The 18360-nt window shown below is 43.5% G+C and overlaps 1 protein-coding gene across 3 annotated transcripts in view; it reads right to left on the bottom strand.

Annotated features, from left to right (window-relative positions):
- CA10 (carbonic anhydrase 10) overlaps positions 1-18360 on the bottom strand; it is a 540464-nt gene that overhangs the window by 23206 nt on the left and 498898 nt on the right. For all 3 annotated transcript variants that reach the window (XM_027568021.1, XM_027568019.2, XM_027568020.2), the window contains exon 6: positions 1658-1753. In XM_027568021.1, the coding sequence (XP_027423822.1) occupies positions 1658-1753 (96 nt within the window). The remainder of the gene's footprint in view (positions 1-1657; positions 1754-18360) is intronic.

Here is an 18360-nt window from a genome sequence, read left to right as displayed (position 1 = left end):
TTGCCCTGTGCTTGTGGGTGGCATAGGGGCATGGGGGAAGATGTTTACAAATGTCATGATCTCTCTTCTTCATCTCAGTTGCTTTCTCCACGCTCCGTTGGGGAGGCATGTGGTGTGAGGAAGGTCATTAGTGTGAAAGTCAAGCAAGACCTGGGCTCCTTTCCTGGATGGGCTGTTAGGAGCTCCATGTACTTGGGTGGAATGCAAAGATTCTCTGAGCCATTTTCTTCATCATAAGGATGCTGGTGCCCACCCCACAGGTTTATTATTAGGGTTAAGTCACAAAATATATGTAAAGTATGTCTCTCAGTGCCTGGAATTCAGAAATCTGCTGTTCATTATAACCGGGTCTGTGATGATGCCAAGAGATGTAGAGTAGGGACTGGCAGGATCTCTGCCAGAACCAATGTCCTTTGGGTATCACATGAGGTACTCAGAAGGTATGACAGCCCAAAAATATGTTTTCCTGGCCAAAAGCCCCTTCCTGTCTTTGCTAATGACAGCTGCAGGAGTTGAGCGGCCAACAGATACCTCTGGCCAATGTTCAGCTCTGCCCAGGCCACAAGAAGGCCCTATGGGACCCCTGTGAGGGAGAGGAACTCAGGAGATGGCATGCACTCTGGAAGGGGAGGATCAGGCAGGGCCAAGTGCCTGTTGCAAAGGGTGATGATGCTTTGGGAGAGGAAATGGGGGTAGTGCCTGGGGTGCCCCTGTGCCCAGTCTCCTGAGCAGTGATCATGTCACCATAAGAACTCTGTTAAAACCCCCCAGTGGCAAATGCTGGATTTCTACTGATCATATTCACCAGATTCCAAGTTCTGACGGGTCTGGCCTCTTGTGGTCTGGCCAAAACTGCCCAAGGGGCTAGCACAGTGACTGCCAACTTTTGGAACTGTCACACATTCCTTTTGTTTTCTCTCTCTTTTTTCCCCAATTGGAAAGACATTTCTTCTTTTTTCATTTTCTTTTAAATTTGCATACCTGTTTCCCTCCATATCTGTCAAAATGTTAAAGGTGATTATTATTATCATTATTTTTAACAAACTGGAATTTTCTTGGTTGGAGATCTGTTGTTGTTGTTGACTGTTGGGGAGATGTGGAGCCTCCTGAGAATGTCATAAACTCAGCCTTGGTGATCTTTCCTTAATTTCTCCCAGGGGTGCTTACGAGGGAAAGGGAGAGGAAGATGGGAGGTGTGATTCAGAGCAACTTCAGGGAAGCTGGGGGGGGCTGTTCAGGGCAGCGCCTAGAGGGGAGGGACATCTCACACTGCCCTTCTATCTCTGTTTCCAAGGGGCCACTGAGGGACAGGAGTTTAATGCTGTGGGGTGTCAGTGAGCCACCCCTCCTCTTCCGTTGCATCCTTTTGCATGATGTGGAACCTGAAGCCTATTGTTGGCTCCAGCTCCCCTTTTCTCTCTAGAACAAAGGCTGCTGAATCCTCAGGCTCTGGAGCTCTGAAATGGAGCCATCATTTCTGTGTGAAAAGGACCTCATGTGTCACAAATCTCATGGGTATAAAAGTCACCATCCCGCAGCTTTTCTTGGGCATGGACCTCACCCCTTTGATTATTTCTGAGATCCAACAGAGACTGAGCTGGTATTCTGACCGGACTGGGAATGGCAAGAAAAGAATGAAAGAATGCAAGACACTTACTTTTATAAATATAGAAACCACCACCAATCCATTAGGGCTCTTTGCAGCTTCTGTGACATTTGTATATAACTCATGGTTATAGTGGATGAGCTGCACCTGGCAAGAGGGAAAAACAAGAGTAAGAACAACAGCCTCGCCTGAAAAGGCCTGAGGCACAGCACCTCCACCCTACATAAGGGTTAACTTTAAGGTATACTGTAGAACAATCACGAAGACAATGTTGTAATTGAAAGGGATTCAGGGAGGTGTGTGTGCATGTATGCATGTGTGTGGGGTGTGTATAAAATGCGCGCACACACACACACGGATATACAAAAGTACCCATACATCTTTGCAAATGTTTTCTGGTAACAATCATGCCTTTATTTTTTATTTTATTTATTTATTTTTAAAGATTTTATTTATTTATTCATGAGAGACAGAGAGAGACAGAGAGAGAGGCAGAGGGAGAAGCAGGCTCCCAAGGAGCAGGGAGCCCGATGCAGGACTTGATCCCAGGACCCTGGGATCATGACCTGAGCTGAAGGCAGACGCTCAACCATCTGAGCCACCCAGGCGCCCACAATCATGCCTTTAATAAGCTCAGTGCCCATCTGGCTCTGGCTCTGTCCCAGGATATTTCCCCTAAAGCATGTGCAAAGTGAATTTCTCTTATTGGGAGTGGAACTGCCCTGCACGGGCAGATGTGCCCTCCTGGCTGCATCCATAGCTGCCACTGGCACTGAGTGAATCTTCCCCATGGCCTTGGGCAAGCAGGGAATGGTTAGGTTCTGAGTCAGCCCAGTGACTCTGGGAGGGCAGTGGCCAGCCTGTGAGATGCAGCATTCCTGATAAAGAGAGAGTGATGGCTCAGGCTGCGGATGCCCCAACCTTGTGCAGGACTCAACTTCCTCCTTGCTCAGTGAAGATCAGCAGTCTGCTTGTTAAGCCTTTGTGCAATGGTTAGTGTGGGTAGCAAATGAAGTCTTGGATCTGGGCTCCAGGAAACTAGGTCTTCCCTTTCTTCCCTAATTTTTAAAAAATGCTTTTCTAAGGAATTGTGAAACATAGCATACATATATGTTTAAACAAATGCCCCACCAATTTTTAGCCACATGAGTAATTTACTCCATCTCACTGAGACTTGGTTACTTCCTCTGAAAAACAGGTGTGATTGTCTCTCCTTAGAATTCATCTCAGGCTGTGGTTTTAAAATAGATTTTTTTTAACAGTATGGAAGTATAATTTTTGTAACAAACTAAAAAAAAAAAAAGTGAGAGTTCTTCCCCCACCTCTGTGTGATCCCAGCCTAAGCAATATGACTGTTAACAGTTTAGCATATGTCCTTCCTGATATTTTTTGTGCTTATAGGTCACACACATATACATGGAGGGTTTAAAAAATTATAAAAGATCCAGATTCTATAAATATCTAGGATAGATAAATTCTTAGAAACATACGACCTACCAACACTGAATCAAGAGGAAATAAAAACCTGAACAGATGAATGCAAATAAAGAGATTAAAGTAATAACCAACCCCCCCAACAAAGAGAAGCCCCAGACCAGATGGTTTTGTGGGTAAATTCTACCAATCATTCAAAGAAGAATTCATACTGATCTTTCTTAAACTTTTCCAAAAAATGGGAAGGAGAGAGAATACTTCCAAACTCATCTTATGAGGCCAACATCATCCTGACACCAAACAAAGCCAGATACTTTAAGAAAAGAGAGCTACAGGCCAATATCCCTAGTGAACAAAGATGCAAAAACACCAATGGAATAGTAGCAAGCTGAATTTAACAACACATTGAAAGGATTATACATCATGACCAAGTAGGATTTATTCCTGGGATGCAAGGATGGTTTAACATATGTAAATCAATCAGGGTGATACACCACATTTAACAGAATGAAAGATAAAACCACACGACCATCTCAATAGATTCAGAAAAAGCATCTGACAAAATTCACCATCTTTCATGATAAAAACTCTCAACAAAACAGGTATAGAAGGAACTTACCTCAATGCAATCAAAGCCATATATGAAAAGCCCATAGCTAATACAATCAACGGGGAAAAACTGAAAACTTTCCTCTAAGACAAGGATACCCACTCTTGCCGCTTTGATTCAACATAGTGCTGGAAGTCATAGGCAGAGCAATTAGATAATAAAAAGATACAAAAGGCATCCAAATCAAAAAGGAAATTAATAAAGTCAATTCCATTTACAATTGCAATAAAAAGGATAAAGTACAATTGACCTTGAACAACACAGGTTTGAACTGAGCTGGTCCACTTACATGCTGATTTTTTTTTTTTTTTAAATACAGTACAATATTGTAAAGGTATTTTCTCTCATGATTTTCGTAATAGCATTTTCTTTTCTCTAGCTTACTTTATTGTAAGACTACAGTAGTGTACCAAACATGTGTTAATTGGCTATGTTATCAGTAAGGCTTGTGGTCAACAGTAGGCTATTAGTAATCAAGTTTTTGTGAAGTCAAAAGTTATACAGGGATTTCTGACTGCATGGGGGGGAGTTGGTGTCCCTAACTCTCGCATTGTTCAAGGGTCAGCTATACTTAGGAGTAAGCTTAACCAAAGAAGTGAAAGACTTGTACACTGAAAAATATAAAATATTGATGAAGGAAATTAAAGAAGACATAGATAAATGGAAAGACATCCCGTGTTCATGGGTTGGAAAAATTAATATTGTTAAAATGTTCATACTACTTTCAGCTCAATCCCTACCAAAATTCCAATGGCATTCTTTACAGAAATAGAAAAAAAATTCCTAAAATTAATATGGAACCAAAAAAGACTCTGAATAGTCAAAGCAATCTTGAATAAGAACAAAGCTTCCTGGTTCCACAATATGCTTCAAAGCTATAGTAATAAAAAAAGTATGATACTGACATAAAAACATACGTATAGACCAGTGAAACAGAACAGAGGGCCCAGAAATAGCCACACACTTATGGTCAACTGATCTTTGACAAGGATGCCAGGAATACACAATGGGCAAAGAATAGTCTCTTCAATAAAGGATGTAGGGAGAACTGGATATCTCCTGAAGAATGAAACTGAACCCTTATCTCATGTCATATAAAAAATTAACTTAAACTGGATTAAAAACTTACATATAAGACCTGAAACTGTAAAACTAGTAGAAGAAACATAGGGAAAAAGCTTCTTGACATTCATTGGTCTTGGCGATGATTTTTGGGTCATGACACCAAAAAGTACAGGCAACAAAAGCAAAAGCAGGCAAGTGGGACTGTATCCAACTAAAAAGCTTCTGCATAGCAAAGGAAATAAAACAGTGAAAAGGCAACCTACAGAGTGGGAGGAAATATTTGCAAACCATGTATCTGATAAGGAGTCAATATCCAAACGATATAGGGAACTCATACAACTCAACAGCAAAAACCCAAATAGCCTGGTTAAATATGGGCAAAGGGCTTGAATTGACATTTCTCAAAATAAGACATATAAATGGCCAATAGGTACATGGAAATGTGCTCAACATCACCAGCCATCAGGGAAATGCAAATCAAAACCACAATGAAATATCACCACACACTTGTTAGAATGGCTATTATCAAAAAGACAAGAGACTACAATACAAGTGTTGGTGAGGATGTAGAGAAAAGCAAACCCTTGTACACTGTTGGTAAGAAGGCAAACTGGTATATCACCATTATGGAAAACAGTATGGAGGTCCCTCAAAAAATTAAAAATAGAACTGCCATATGATCCAGCGATTCCACTACTGGGTATGTTTCCAAAGCAAATGAAATCTGGATCTCAGAGAGACTTCTGCAGTCCCATGTTCATTACAGCATTATTCACATTAGCCAAGATATGGAAATAACCCAAGTTTCTGTTGATGAATGAATGGATAAAGAAAATGTATAAAGAAAAATAAGACGGAATATTACTCACCCATAAAAATGAAGGAAATCCTGCCATTTGTGACAATATGGATGAACCAGGGGGACACCATGCTAAGTGAAAAGCCACACCCAGAAAGACAGATACTGTATGGTCTCACTTATGTATAGAACCTCAAATAGTCAAACTCATAGAAACAAAGAATAGCTTGGTGGTTGTCAGGGGCTGGGGGGAAACAGAAATGAGATGTTGGTCAAAGGGTACAAAGTTTCAGTTATTCACGATAAGTGAGTTCAGGGGCTTTGAGTACAGCCTGGTGATGATAGTTAGCAATACCATATTGCATACTTGAAACTTGCTAAGAGCATAGATCTTAAATTAAATCATCTTTACATACACACACAATAGTAACTATGTAGAAGTGGTGAATATGTTATTTAGTTTGTGGTAATCTAATATATTCATATATTCATATATCAAAACATCAAGTTGTACACCTTAAACCTACACAATTTTTATCGAAGAAATCTCAAAAAGTTGTTAAAAAATAAAAAATGAATGGAATTATTTATATTATAAATATATAATTATAAATTATAATTATTTATAATTACGACTCTGAACTTGATTTTTTAAAATTTAAAAATAGTTTGTGGCTATCTTTCAAAGCCAGTGTGTATAGAGCTACCCAAGTTTTTATAATAGCTGTAGAATTTTCTCTCGCATGAACACCGAATGCCCCGTGACACATTTAACGATCCTCTCACTGGCTTTCGGTTTGTTTCCAGTTTTTCTTCCGTCTTGTAAACGACGTCACAGCAAGCTCAGCTCTATCTGTCTGTAGCGGTGTGAACATTTTCCACAGGCTGATGGGAGAATCTAATAAGACAGTGCCTGTAAAAGTGATTTGTGACTCTGAAAAAGTGACAATTACCAATATCCTGTATTGCGTTAAAAAAAGGAGGTAAAGTTTTAGAAACTGAGAAAGTCAATGATTTAAAAAAAAAAAAGTGCTGGGGCGCCTGGGTGGCTCAGTCGTTAAGCATCTGCCTTCGGCTCAGGTCACGATCCCAGGGTCCTGGGATCGAGCCCCACATCAGGCTCCCTGCTCTGTGGGAAGCCTGCTTCTCCGTCTCCCACTCCCCCTGCTTGTGTTCCCTCTCTCGCTGTGTCTCTCTCTGTCAAATAAATAAATAAAATCTTTAAAAAATAAAAATAAAAAAATGTTTAAAAAGTGCTTTTCTTTGATCTTTGGAAAAAAAAAAAACACCTCTAACACAGTGGTTTGCAACCTTTACTGTGCATTTAAATCACCTGGGTGCTTTTAATACCCACCTGTGCCTGCTCCCCCGATTCTGATTTCATTGATTTGGAGTGGGAACACGGCATGGAGATTTGTTAAATGCTCTCCAGCTAGTGGGCAGCTGGAGTGGAGAGCCAGTACCACATGATCAATGAGCATCCACACCCCATCAATACCCAGTCAGGTGGATGGAAACTTGGATCTGAGAATACCCTGACCATCTTGAGTCATTAGAGCTTTTCACGGAGGGAGCATGGTATTGCTGCTCTTGAACTATCCTATTTATTCATTGCTTTTTCATTTCTCGTGCGTTTTGCCGATGGTGGCAGATGGTTCTACAGTAGCTCTTTTGTAATCAGAAAGGCAACCATGGGCAGGGACTGGCAACTCTGCTTTGCCTGTGCAGAGTGGATCAGGCAGGTTTCTCTGGCCCATGCTTATCATTTGCCACCCGCCCCCACACACAGACCTCACTTTCTTCAGGTGGAGAAGCGTTGCCATGTGGAAGAACCAGGAGCTGTGGGGGACCTGCCACACCTCCCTTCAGTGTTGAGTAAGCTTCTTAATGAGAATCAAAACACATCCTGCCATCTGCTAAGATTGTCCCGCGAGGTGACCTACGAAACCACCTGGGGGACGTGCCAGTGCTGCAAGGCATGCCCGGAAATTTCAGCATGTTCTGAGAATCAGGAGTTGGAGAGCCGGGAATTGGAAGGCGCTCCAGCGGAATGGTTCTTCCCTCCAACTCGCGTGACTGAAAGATGCAGGAAGAAGTCTCTTGAGCCACTGGGTGACCCACAGGGTGGCATTCTGCAGGGGCCGGAGACTGCAGAAGGGTGAGGCTGTGCTCTGCTCTAAGCTTGAGTTGGCACATTTAGAATTTTGATCTGATGTCTTGCCTCCTCTTTGTTCCAAGGTAACTTGGCTAGGACTTTGATGTCATGAGCTTGGGTTTCTATTGGAGTTACGGATGGCCTGCTTCTTTTTTTTTTTTTTTAATTTTTTTATTGTTATGTTAGTCACCATACATTACATCATTAGTTTTTGATGTAGTGTTCCATGATTCATTGTTTGTACATAACACCCAGTGCTCCACGCAGAACGTGCCCTCCTTAATACCCATCACCAGGCTAACCCATCCCCCCACCGCCCTCCCCTCTAGAACCCTCAGTTTGTTTCTCAGAGTCAGATGGCCTGCTTCTTACATGAGGGTCGAACCGTATGAGATTGGCCTTTTGATCTACCAAAATGGTGATTTTATAGAATTAATATAATCTTAAAGGAATTTGGAATACAACGCCTTCGCCCTCCCAAGATGTTAAAAAGACCCCTAGTGCTTTTCTACTCAATGCGCTGGGCAGGGACCAGCAGCAGACACAACATCTGGAAGGGAACTTGTTAGAAATGTAGAATCTTGAGTCCTACCCTCGATCTCCTGAATGAAGATCTGCATTTAAAAAGTCCCCAGTGATTTGAATGCACATTAAACTTTGAGAGGTACTGTTTAGCAGATACTGTTGGTTGGTTAGCAGAGAGCCCTGTCTGGTCTGGCTGTTCACTGCTCTTCTGGGTCAGTTAGGCTGGGTTGAGGGGTATAAGTATCATGTATGTTGGAAGACAGGCTGAGTCCAGATCATAGGAGGCCTAGAATATGAGCTATGGAAGGGTTTTGAGCAGAGGGTAAGATAATCAGCATGGACTGCAGGAAGGCAGATTCAAGCAGGGAGAGGCTGGAGGTAGGGAGGGTGTAATTTCAGGAGGTGGCTGTTTGGTGGACAGTGTTCTGTAGGACTTGCAAAATGTGTGCGTTAGGGAAGAGTGGGCACCAAGCAATTCCCCCAGGCCTCAGAACTGTTAGGAGCTCCAGAGGACCCTACGAGGCAGCTTGGCAGTGGCCGGGTTTCTTGTTCCCACCTCTCAGAACACAATTTTGGCATCAAAGCCAAGAGCAGAGGATGCATGGGGCCTATACCAGTTCGTGCACCCAGAGTAGGGCTTAAGTGTGAAAAAGAGCTGCTTCTCTACCTACCTTCCAGAGCCAATGGAATTATAGTTACTGCAGCTGATGCTTTGTTCCTCCCCAGCGAGGCACAATGGTGCTAATCCAATGCCCACTAACCATGCACGATGTTCCTGGTGTGGGTGGGTCTAGGGGAAGAGGGTCTGCTGCTTGTCCCACCATGAATTTGGGCTAGGGGTGTGGGCAGCCATGTACAGATCATGTCCTGCTAGGAGCAGAGTATCGGATTGGCAGATGGGCTCTGAAAGTGATGTCTATGATTACTTTTTGCCAGTTATAGGTAATATTTTAAAATCCCCAACCTACAAATTCAGAATTTGTAATAATTTGGATAAACACTAAGATGTAGTTTGAACCTCAACTTTGGGGCTTACTCAAGGTGATCAGTATCTGACATGAAAGAGGTGACAGTAAGTGGATGTTTGACCTCTGAGCAAGTGCAAAGCAACTTAAGACGGCGGGGACAACGTGCAAAGGGCTTACAAAAGCCAACTCTTTGGGAGCTAATCGTGATATGCTAATTAAGCATCAAGCCTAGTTATTCATTAAAGAGATGCCCCAAGGGCTTCTGCCAGCCTAGTTGGAATTCCCATGTGAAAGAGCTAACCCTGGATTACAGGAAATTATTTTATAATCTCGACTTCTTATTAATTTAGACAGGTGCCCTCAATTAAGAAGCTTTCTGGAAATGCAAGAGCGAGAAATCACTGTCTTAGAGGAAGAAATAAGATATTGTTAGTTTTTTCATGATGCTCAGAGGCAGCTCAGAGCCTGACACCAAGATCCAGCACATTCTCTATACTTAAGTCCTTAGTGACCTGATGTGACTCTTCCTTGTATGGCACTGGCTTGAACCTTGTGTTCTCATCCCAGAACATACTGTCTCACTCAATCTTACAGGCGTCTGGAATTCACTTGTTCAAAAAATCCTGGAGGGCCAACTACGTGCCGAGGCCAGTTGTATAAGACTGATGAAGCCCTTGACCTCCTAGAGGTCATTTCAGATAGCATCGACAGCTTTGAAGGAAACAAACAAGACTTTGGCTTGCAAAGTGAGTGGCAGTAGTGGGAAAAATGGGGGTGAGGTACATAGGAGTTGGAACGATGTCAGGTAGGGTAGAGTTGGTGAAGGCCTGTCTGCAGAGGTGAGATCTGAGCTGTGTTCTGATGATGAAAGGAGCTGGGTGTGGAAGACTAGAAGGAGGCATGTCACTGGCAGAGAGCACAGCCTCTGCAAAGGGGTAGGGACAAATGGCTGAGCATGGTTGGGGAAGGGTGAAGGTGGCTCAAGATGGGACGAGCTCATGGGGGCTTTGCAGACAATGGTAAGGAGCGTTGACTTTATTTCAAATGCAACAGGAAGTCACTGGTTTTAAGGAAGAAATCAGTTTATCAGATGTGCATTTTTGAAAGATTTCCCAGGGCAGAGTGGAGACAGAGGAGACCTTGCTTCCCCTTCTTGACCTAACAGCTCAGCTCTGGTATCATCTTCTCTAGGACATCTTCCATGAATCACTGACCTTGAACATCAAGTGCAGCTCCTCTCTGCTCCGTGGCGCTCTTGTCCAGGGGACAGGTTCAAAATATTTTACAGCTGGGATGGCAGGAGTACTGAGTGATCAGGACAGACGTAAGTCATAGACAACTGGCACAATCACATGGGTGCTGAATGTCATTGTTGACATTAGTCACCACCATCATTTGTTGATAATCACCACCAACACTCGCTGCACACTTATTTGTGCGAGACACAATGCCAGCAGTAACATCACCTCATTTAACCTTCACAAAATTCCGAGAGTTGTGCCATTCTGTCCATCTGAATCACGGGGACACTGGGCCTCTGAGAGATGCTTTGCTCAAGGGAGTGGAAAGAGTTGGGATTGCCCTAGTTCCTATGCTGGTAGAGTTCACACTCTACTCATGCTCACGCACCATGTTATTTTGAAATTATTCTTTTCTCTACCTTTGAATAAACATCTCAGGGGCAGGGGTATCTTTCATCATATCCTATGCCCTGTGTCTGTCATGGGAATTGCTTGGAGGAGATGTTGGCAATGTTTGTTGAATGAATCCCAATTCTGCATCCTGTAGATTCTTCATCTTGGGAGGGGCCTCGGAGGAAACCCAGGCCAGCCACTTCTTCTAAAAATGAAGAAACTGAAACCAGAGTGGGGCTTGCCCAAGATCATACAGTCAATCATACATCCATTCATTCAACAGTGTTTCTTGAGCAACCACTAAGTGAGGCAGAGTTGTGTGAGTTGAAGTCGAACAGGGCGACGGGGCCAGACCATGGAAAGCCTGACAGGCCAAGCTAAGGGGTTTGGATTCCGTTCTAAGGGTGATGGAGAATTCTGTTTATGACTTTACTCTTAGGACCACAGGCAAAGCTTCCGTGCCGCATCATGGAAGTGAGCAGCCTGACAAACGTTGGTCTTTGGTGACAAGTAACTCAGCTTCCAAGCTGATAGAGAAGTACTCATCTTTACTACATGAGCAGAACTACTGCAAGCAAGCTTCCGAGTTGACAGCAAGCTATCCTTGTCATTGGTTAGGCTGAGAGCAGCATGTGGTCTACAGGTCTCACACCGAGTTCACACTTGGCAGCAATGAGGTGATTCATGGGTGTGTGCCAGGTTGTGCTTGCTCACCCTTCACGCCTCAGCAGAGTGACCAGCTGGGTCCTGAGACCATGCTCTAGACCCCTCAGTTCGGCTTTCCCAGCATGACACTCCATTAGCAGGAGCCCCTTAGTGAACTCAGGAAAGAGCAGCCTTGTCATGGAAGACTACACACCTGGCATTCGGAGGGATAACACCACCACCTTAATTACCCCTGCTTAGACACCTCAGTGGCTTCCAATTGTTCTGAGACAGAGACGGAGACCCAAATCTGAGCACAAGCCTTGTGTGGCCCCTGGTGTTTCCCACCACGTCTCCTTGTTCCATGTGCTCTGGCTACAGTCACCTTTTAGTTTCCTTGTGCACCGTGCTTCCTCCTTCCCTAGAGCCTATGCATATGCTGTTCCTTCTGCCTAGGACGCCCTTCCCTCCCCTCCGTGCCTGCCCTTTATTTACAAACCCCTTTAGATCTGAGCTCAAGGGTCGCCTCTTGAGAGAGATCCCCATGACCCACCCTCATGGCATCCCACGCCTTTCCTCTTTGAAACAGATCACAGTTTTGTTTCAGTTTCATTGTGCGATTGATTAATGCTTGCCATTTTCACTATGCTGACTTTAAGCTTCATTCAGGCAAGGATCATATCTGATGGGTCCTTGTGATGCCCCCATGCCCAGCACAGAACCTGGCACGTATTGGCTATAGCAACATAGAAACAATTGTTAAGTGAATGAATGAAGCCACGCAGGCTGGCAGAAATACAATAATATGTGATGTCCCCAAGGGACAGGGAGAGCAAGGCACTGGGCAGAGCTGGTAAAGGAACAGCCTGGAATCCTAAAGAGAGGATCTCTAATGGGAACTCGCCACTGGGTACCCTTGGGCAAGGCAGGCCTCTCATTTATAAACAGGATAATAATATTAACTACTTCACAGAACTGTGGTGATGATTTTATGAGACAAAATATATAAAGCATTTAGCCCAGGGCCTGGCATCTCACAAGCACTCAGTAATTAGCTCTTTAGAATGACTAAACAAGCAATCAATAATAGAGCCTTCAGCTCCTACAGGAATAGGGGGTAGGTGTGTGCAGCCCCCTCTTCTGGGTCCTCACTTTGAGCCTGTTTTCCCAAGGGAAGCTTGAGCAAGATGTGGCCTGTTCAGGACCCGGATCATTTTCCAGTTTCTCTTGTCCTGTTCAGACACGTATGGAGCACCCTGTGTTGCAGGCACCGGATGAGGTGAGAGCTTTTAAAGACAAACACATCCCCGGTGGCTCATCCTATAATGGAGAGGTTGGCAGGCTTTCTGTAGAGTCAGAAAGTAAATAAATTCAGCTATGTGGGTTACAGGCTCTCTGTCACAACTCTTCAAGTCTGCTTTGGTATGAAAGGCACCACAGACAAAATATAAAAGAATGGGCGTCTCTGGGTTCCCACAAAACTCTATTTACAAAAACAGGCGGCAGGCTGTGGTTTGCCAACCCTGCTAGTCTAAATCTGAGAGACGAATACAAAAATTCAGGGGGTATAATTTATCCAGTCAGTGTTCTATGGAGATAGGAAGAAAATACATATTGAAGGAATATCAATATTAACCTCTCCCTTCCCTTTAAATGATGATTACCACTGTCACATTTCTATAGCCCTTTAAACTTTTCAAGGGCAGATTCAACTCCGGGAGGGCTTGATTCCAGTCAAGCCACAAGTCCCACCTGTCGTCTGACAGATGCCAGGCCACCAGAGATGAGTACCATATATTCGATTACCCCATTTGTTCCTGACATAGGCAAACGATGAAACAAAGGCACAAAGAAGTTAAACAACTCTTCCGAGGTCACACAGCCAAGTGACTCTGGTCCACTTTGCTTTTGAGTGTACACGCTTTTTCTCCCTACAAGAAAGGAGAAAGGCAAGGAAAGGTGTTTTGTATCTGAGGGCAGATCACATTTCAACAGCGGTTGCTGGAACAATTATCAGCTAGAACTTATTTATAGAGCATCATTAACAAGTTCGTCTTTACGTGTAAGAGCGCACGCAGTCTGCGGAGGAGAAGGGGGTTTGGTATTTACCAACTGTCAAGTTCTGGCCCTCAGGTTTGGCAATTATCACCGGTCTGCCTGGTGACAGATCATTTCCTCCATTTTAAGATGTGGAATGCAATTACGGCTAAAGAGAAAAAGAAGTACCTGTAATTTCAGTGACTAAAGACCCCCAAATGTGGTCCAGCAATCACAGCAACCTATAAAACCAGAGTGAAATATGGTATTCCACCCCCCCCCCGAAGACCCCCGAAGATAACAAAACCTGGGTTTTTAAAGCATGGTGTTTTTCACTGAGTTGCATGACAGTTGGCACACGTGGGGAGTGGTACGTTTGGATGCAGGATGCTTCTGGAAAAGCCATTACTTTGAATCCAGCCCAATACCTCTTCTGTCCAAATAACCCCGGGCTAGTTGTCTAGCCCCTCTGTGCCTTATTTTCTTCATCTGTGATATGGGAATGCAGCTAAGGATCGTTGTGAGAGTAAAACCAAAACATCCACTACACAGTCTTTCAGGAACGAGGCAGGGTATAGTCAAACACGCAAAATAAATGAGGTGACACATACAAAGTACCACACATAGGAAAGGTGATTCCAATATTCCTTCTTTTTCCTTCCACAATACGAAGATTGGACACACTTTCCTTCTTACTGGTTTCTGGACTTGAAATCTGTTGTCACAAAACAAACCACATGCCAAGAATATTCTGGAGCATTCTCTCTTCTGAAGAGACATATTTCTCACATGTTTATCACAAACCACCGAATTAGGCTATTCCCTGATGCTTTTCTTTTCCTTTTTCCCCCCCTGCAACATTTTGAAATAGCCATTTCTAGAAGCCAAGCTCTCTTCCTACGGTCCTTTTTTTCAAAGCATCTGTATCCTTTCCAACTCTCCTGAAAGAAGTTGCAGAAAGCCAGAGCAGGATGCCCTCCTGTAATGAGGTCTGGATTCTCCTGGAAGTGACTTTAGGCGGTGGCTGCTACCTGCCAGGATGGAAAGGTGAGGTCTGCGGGTATGTGTTGAACCTTGGCTGATTTTAATGAATGCTCTGCATCCTGCTACCCACACTTCACTGCTCCTGTCCTTCCTCTGCGTCCAGCTACTTCCTGCCCATGCTCCCATGACGTCAAATGCATCACAGCGAAGGGCACGGGGGAGGCTCATCCACTGGCTCTGGAGTTAAATGTCCTGGGTTCAAGTCCTGAGTTATTCACTCTCTTTGAGCCTCAATGTCTTCATATGCAAACATGTGACTCCAACATAACCTTGCAAAGAGTCGGGATGATTAAATGAGCTAAAACACGTAAACGAGCTTTAGTGGGTAAATGAGATAAAGCAGGCTTTAGCAGCTGTGCCTGGCACAGAGCAAACGCTCATTAAATGGGAGGTTTGTTTATTACTATTAGACACGTCTGGCTGCTGGGGCTTAGATAAGGGACACGAGAAGCCTGGAAGGATTAAGTGACCTGTTACATCCAATAGATTACAGCAGAGCCCGGCCGTGAACACTTGGAGACTATATTTCTTGAAGACAGGCTAGTCTATTATTCATTTTTGTATCTTATTTTATCTTACTGTCATCTGCTGCCAAGAAGATTCTGCCAGTCTTTTCTTTCTGTAGTTCATATGATGAAAATTGTAGATGTACTGGGCTCACTGTCTCCATTATCTGTGCACCGTCTCTCTTAGCCTCATGGTCATCCTTGTGGAAGAGTCTGTCCCCAGGGTGAAAACCCATGTTCTGGTACGTTCAGCTCATTTTTGTTCCGTGTTTATTGAATAAGGAACCCCAGAGCTCACATAAATAGTATTAATGAAGGCTCACTTTGTTCTAATTATTGTAGGGACATGTTATATAGTTCCTTTGGTTAAGATAAGAATCTTTTTTCTACTTCTAGTACCCACAGAAAAGCCTTGGCCAGAATGGGTTTATAAGTATGTTCCATAAGACTCTTTTTTTTTAAAGATTTTATTTATTTATTTATTTGAGAGAGAGAAAGAGAAAGAGAGAAACAGCATGAGAGGGGAGAGGGTCAGAGGGAGAAGAAGGCTCCCTGCTGAGCCGGGAGCCCGATGTGGGACTCGATCCCAGGACTCTGGGATCATGACCTGAGCCGAACGCAGTCGCTTAACCAACTGAGCCACCCAGGCGCCCTGTTCCATAAGACTCTTAAGGGGTAGGCAGGCCATGGTCTCTTATAATCTTATATGTAAGAAGCCTAAGCTAATATTAGCTAATGGAAAACAATATTATGTTAAAAATTATTTTTATTATTATCTTACTCTATATTTTTATCTTATGTACTTTATTTTATTATTTTATTATGATCAAGTAGGGTTCATATCAGGAATCAAGAGTCAACATTAGAAAAAATCTTCCAATGTAATTTGGTTGAATGGCGGGGGGAAGAACCATGAACATTTTTCAGGAGGGATGACCTACATTTAAGTCACCCTTATACCAAATTAATACCCATTTTAGTGGAATTATTTCTCCTCTTGGCCCAAGAACATGGCTTTAACAGTTGAGTCTTCTGACTTCACCAATGTGATGGCTGGTCTTGCATCTCTTAGACACTGTAGAAACTGTTAAGTTACTTTTGTTTTATTGTCCTGCTTAAAATGACTTCAGTTTTGAACTTAAAAAAGAAGAGTCCAGTGCTTCAACCTGATGGCCAGGATATCTTTGCCTGAGGTCTGATCTCAGGGCGTGGAAGAGGAAGGCAACCTCCAAATGATCATGTGATGGCGTGGGCCAAAGCATGTCCATGGGAGACTGAGTCAGTCTCTGAAAACTTCCTTCTCTATTGCTCGGGGCCACCACCCACAGTGCAATGTGAATGACGTTCCAGGGGACCACGGTGTAAGGTTTCTATCCTTTCACAGTTATTTGTAGATGTTTATGGACTCACTAGTTTAGATATAATTCAACAGAAGAGACACGTGATCTGTCAAATATCCATAGGCCATGACCATTACTAGGGGCTCTGCAGCAGGTGCATGCCGAGGGCTTGATCCAAAAGCCTTCTGAGCTTCACTTCTCAGTTGGTCCTGGGATTAGCCAACCTCACATAAGTGTGAAACAGAGGAGCAACCAAACTCTCCTTGGTAATTAAAGACAGCTATGCGGTACTGGATGGCGTGAGGGCCTCAGAATCTCAAGGTCTAGTCCTCGGGGTCCAAGCTCTGTGCCTTACTTGCTTTGTGACCTCAGGTGATCACCTAATATTTTTCTGTCTCTGTTTCCTGATCTGTAACATGAGGCCAGCCACTTTTGCCTTCTAGGCTTTTGGGAAGGATTTGCAAAAATAATGGATTACATCCATTATTAATTATTAAATACATCCGGGTGTATTTTCAGCATGTGGGACGGTGCCTGGCATATTCTATGTTCTTAGATACTTGAAGGAAGAAGTGCATGTATGAAAATCCTTCATATACATATTTTCTTTTTATTCCAAACACTGGAGGACTCAATCTTTTCAGAACTCCAATGAATGATTCTTACAGGTATCCTGGTGGGAGTAGTAGCTGGGGTGGAGAGGTGGGGGCTATTTGGATGACATCTTTAGAAGAAAAAGGAAAGAGCTCATCTGGAGAATAGTGAGATTCTTCTGGGAGCAATAACAAAGGTTAAATGAGGCACATTATAGAGGCAGAACCTGTTGTTCCAAGTGCTCAGACCAGAGCAAAGGAACCGCTAGGCCGAGAGTAAAAGCCCTTCTTTTTCTCAGATTCCGACTTTATAAGTAACTCTGTCAAGACTTGGATGACACATTATTCAGTCACATCTGCTTTCTGAAGAGGCTGTACACAGGCCATCACAGAGGAAGGAAAGATGAGATCCTCACAGACCTCTTGCATAGCCACCATATTGAGTCAGTGTTAATTCAGAAGAGTTACTTTTGAGGAGTGCCCTCCTGCTTGTCGTATTAATGGAAATCGAAACACGACATCTATTAGGTAAGATTGGAGGGTTTTTTTCTCCTCTTGTAAATCAGGCTGTGGAGCAATTTGGATAAAATGTTCCTAAAACTAGGCTTTATTTTGTACACATTAATTGCATAAAGCGTAACACTTAACTAGATACGCACACTTTCAAAGTCCATTAAAGATACATAAATACAATCCACAGCATTGACTCTGGGGATGAGGAGTAGAAAGAGCTCCAAGCTGGCAGTCAAGGGGACTGGGTTTTAAAGGACAGTCCTGCCACTCAGTAGTTGGGTGGGTCCCTGCTCCCTTTTAGACCTTGGGGTGTTTATCTGGAAAACATGGAGATTTCAAGGATAGGGTTTTTGATTCTTCTAAAAAATGCACATGGGTGGGAGGTGTGGGCTGTTGCCTCCTGAGTTTCTGTCAAAGTCAATTAAGTCACATAAAACTGAAACCAAATATTTATTTGAAATGTTTAAATGAAAGCTTCTGTGAAATGTTTAAGTGAAAGTTGCAGTATACAGCATGTGTCAGCCTGTGGTCGCACATGGAATGACTAGAGGTGGCCAGGCAGGTTGACAACAGAAGCGGGGCTAAGGTCAAAGAATACCTGTGTGCAAGTCAGGAACAGTCTCTGGGTCTCCTGGCCGCCAGTCTGTGACCTCTGGTTTGATAGTGTTTAGGCCAAACCAAATCATACCCAAACAAAACAAAATATCCCAAACCCGAGAACTGACACCCGTGTTTTCATTCATTTATTCTTTCGGTAAACACCTGTGCTTCCCGGGCACCAGGCACCGTGTAGGACATGAGGTGATAAAAAGAGAGAAGGTCTCAGAGGCAGAAGGAGGCACATGTACAAAGGCCCTGTGGCACCAGGGAGGCATGTGTAAGAAGA

The sequence above is a fragment of the Zalophus californianus genome, chromosome 16 (genome assembly GCF_009762305.2).
Source record: "Zalophus californianus isolate mZalCal1 chromosome 16, mZalCal1.pri.v2, whole genome shotgun sequence".
NCBI lineage: Eukaryota > Metazoa > Chordata > Mammalia > Carnivora > Otariidae > Zalophus > Zalophus californianus.
The sequence above is the reverse complement of the archived record's forward strand: the minus strand, read 5'-3'. Positions and strand labels throughout refer to the sequence as shown.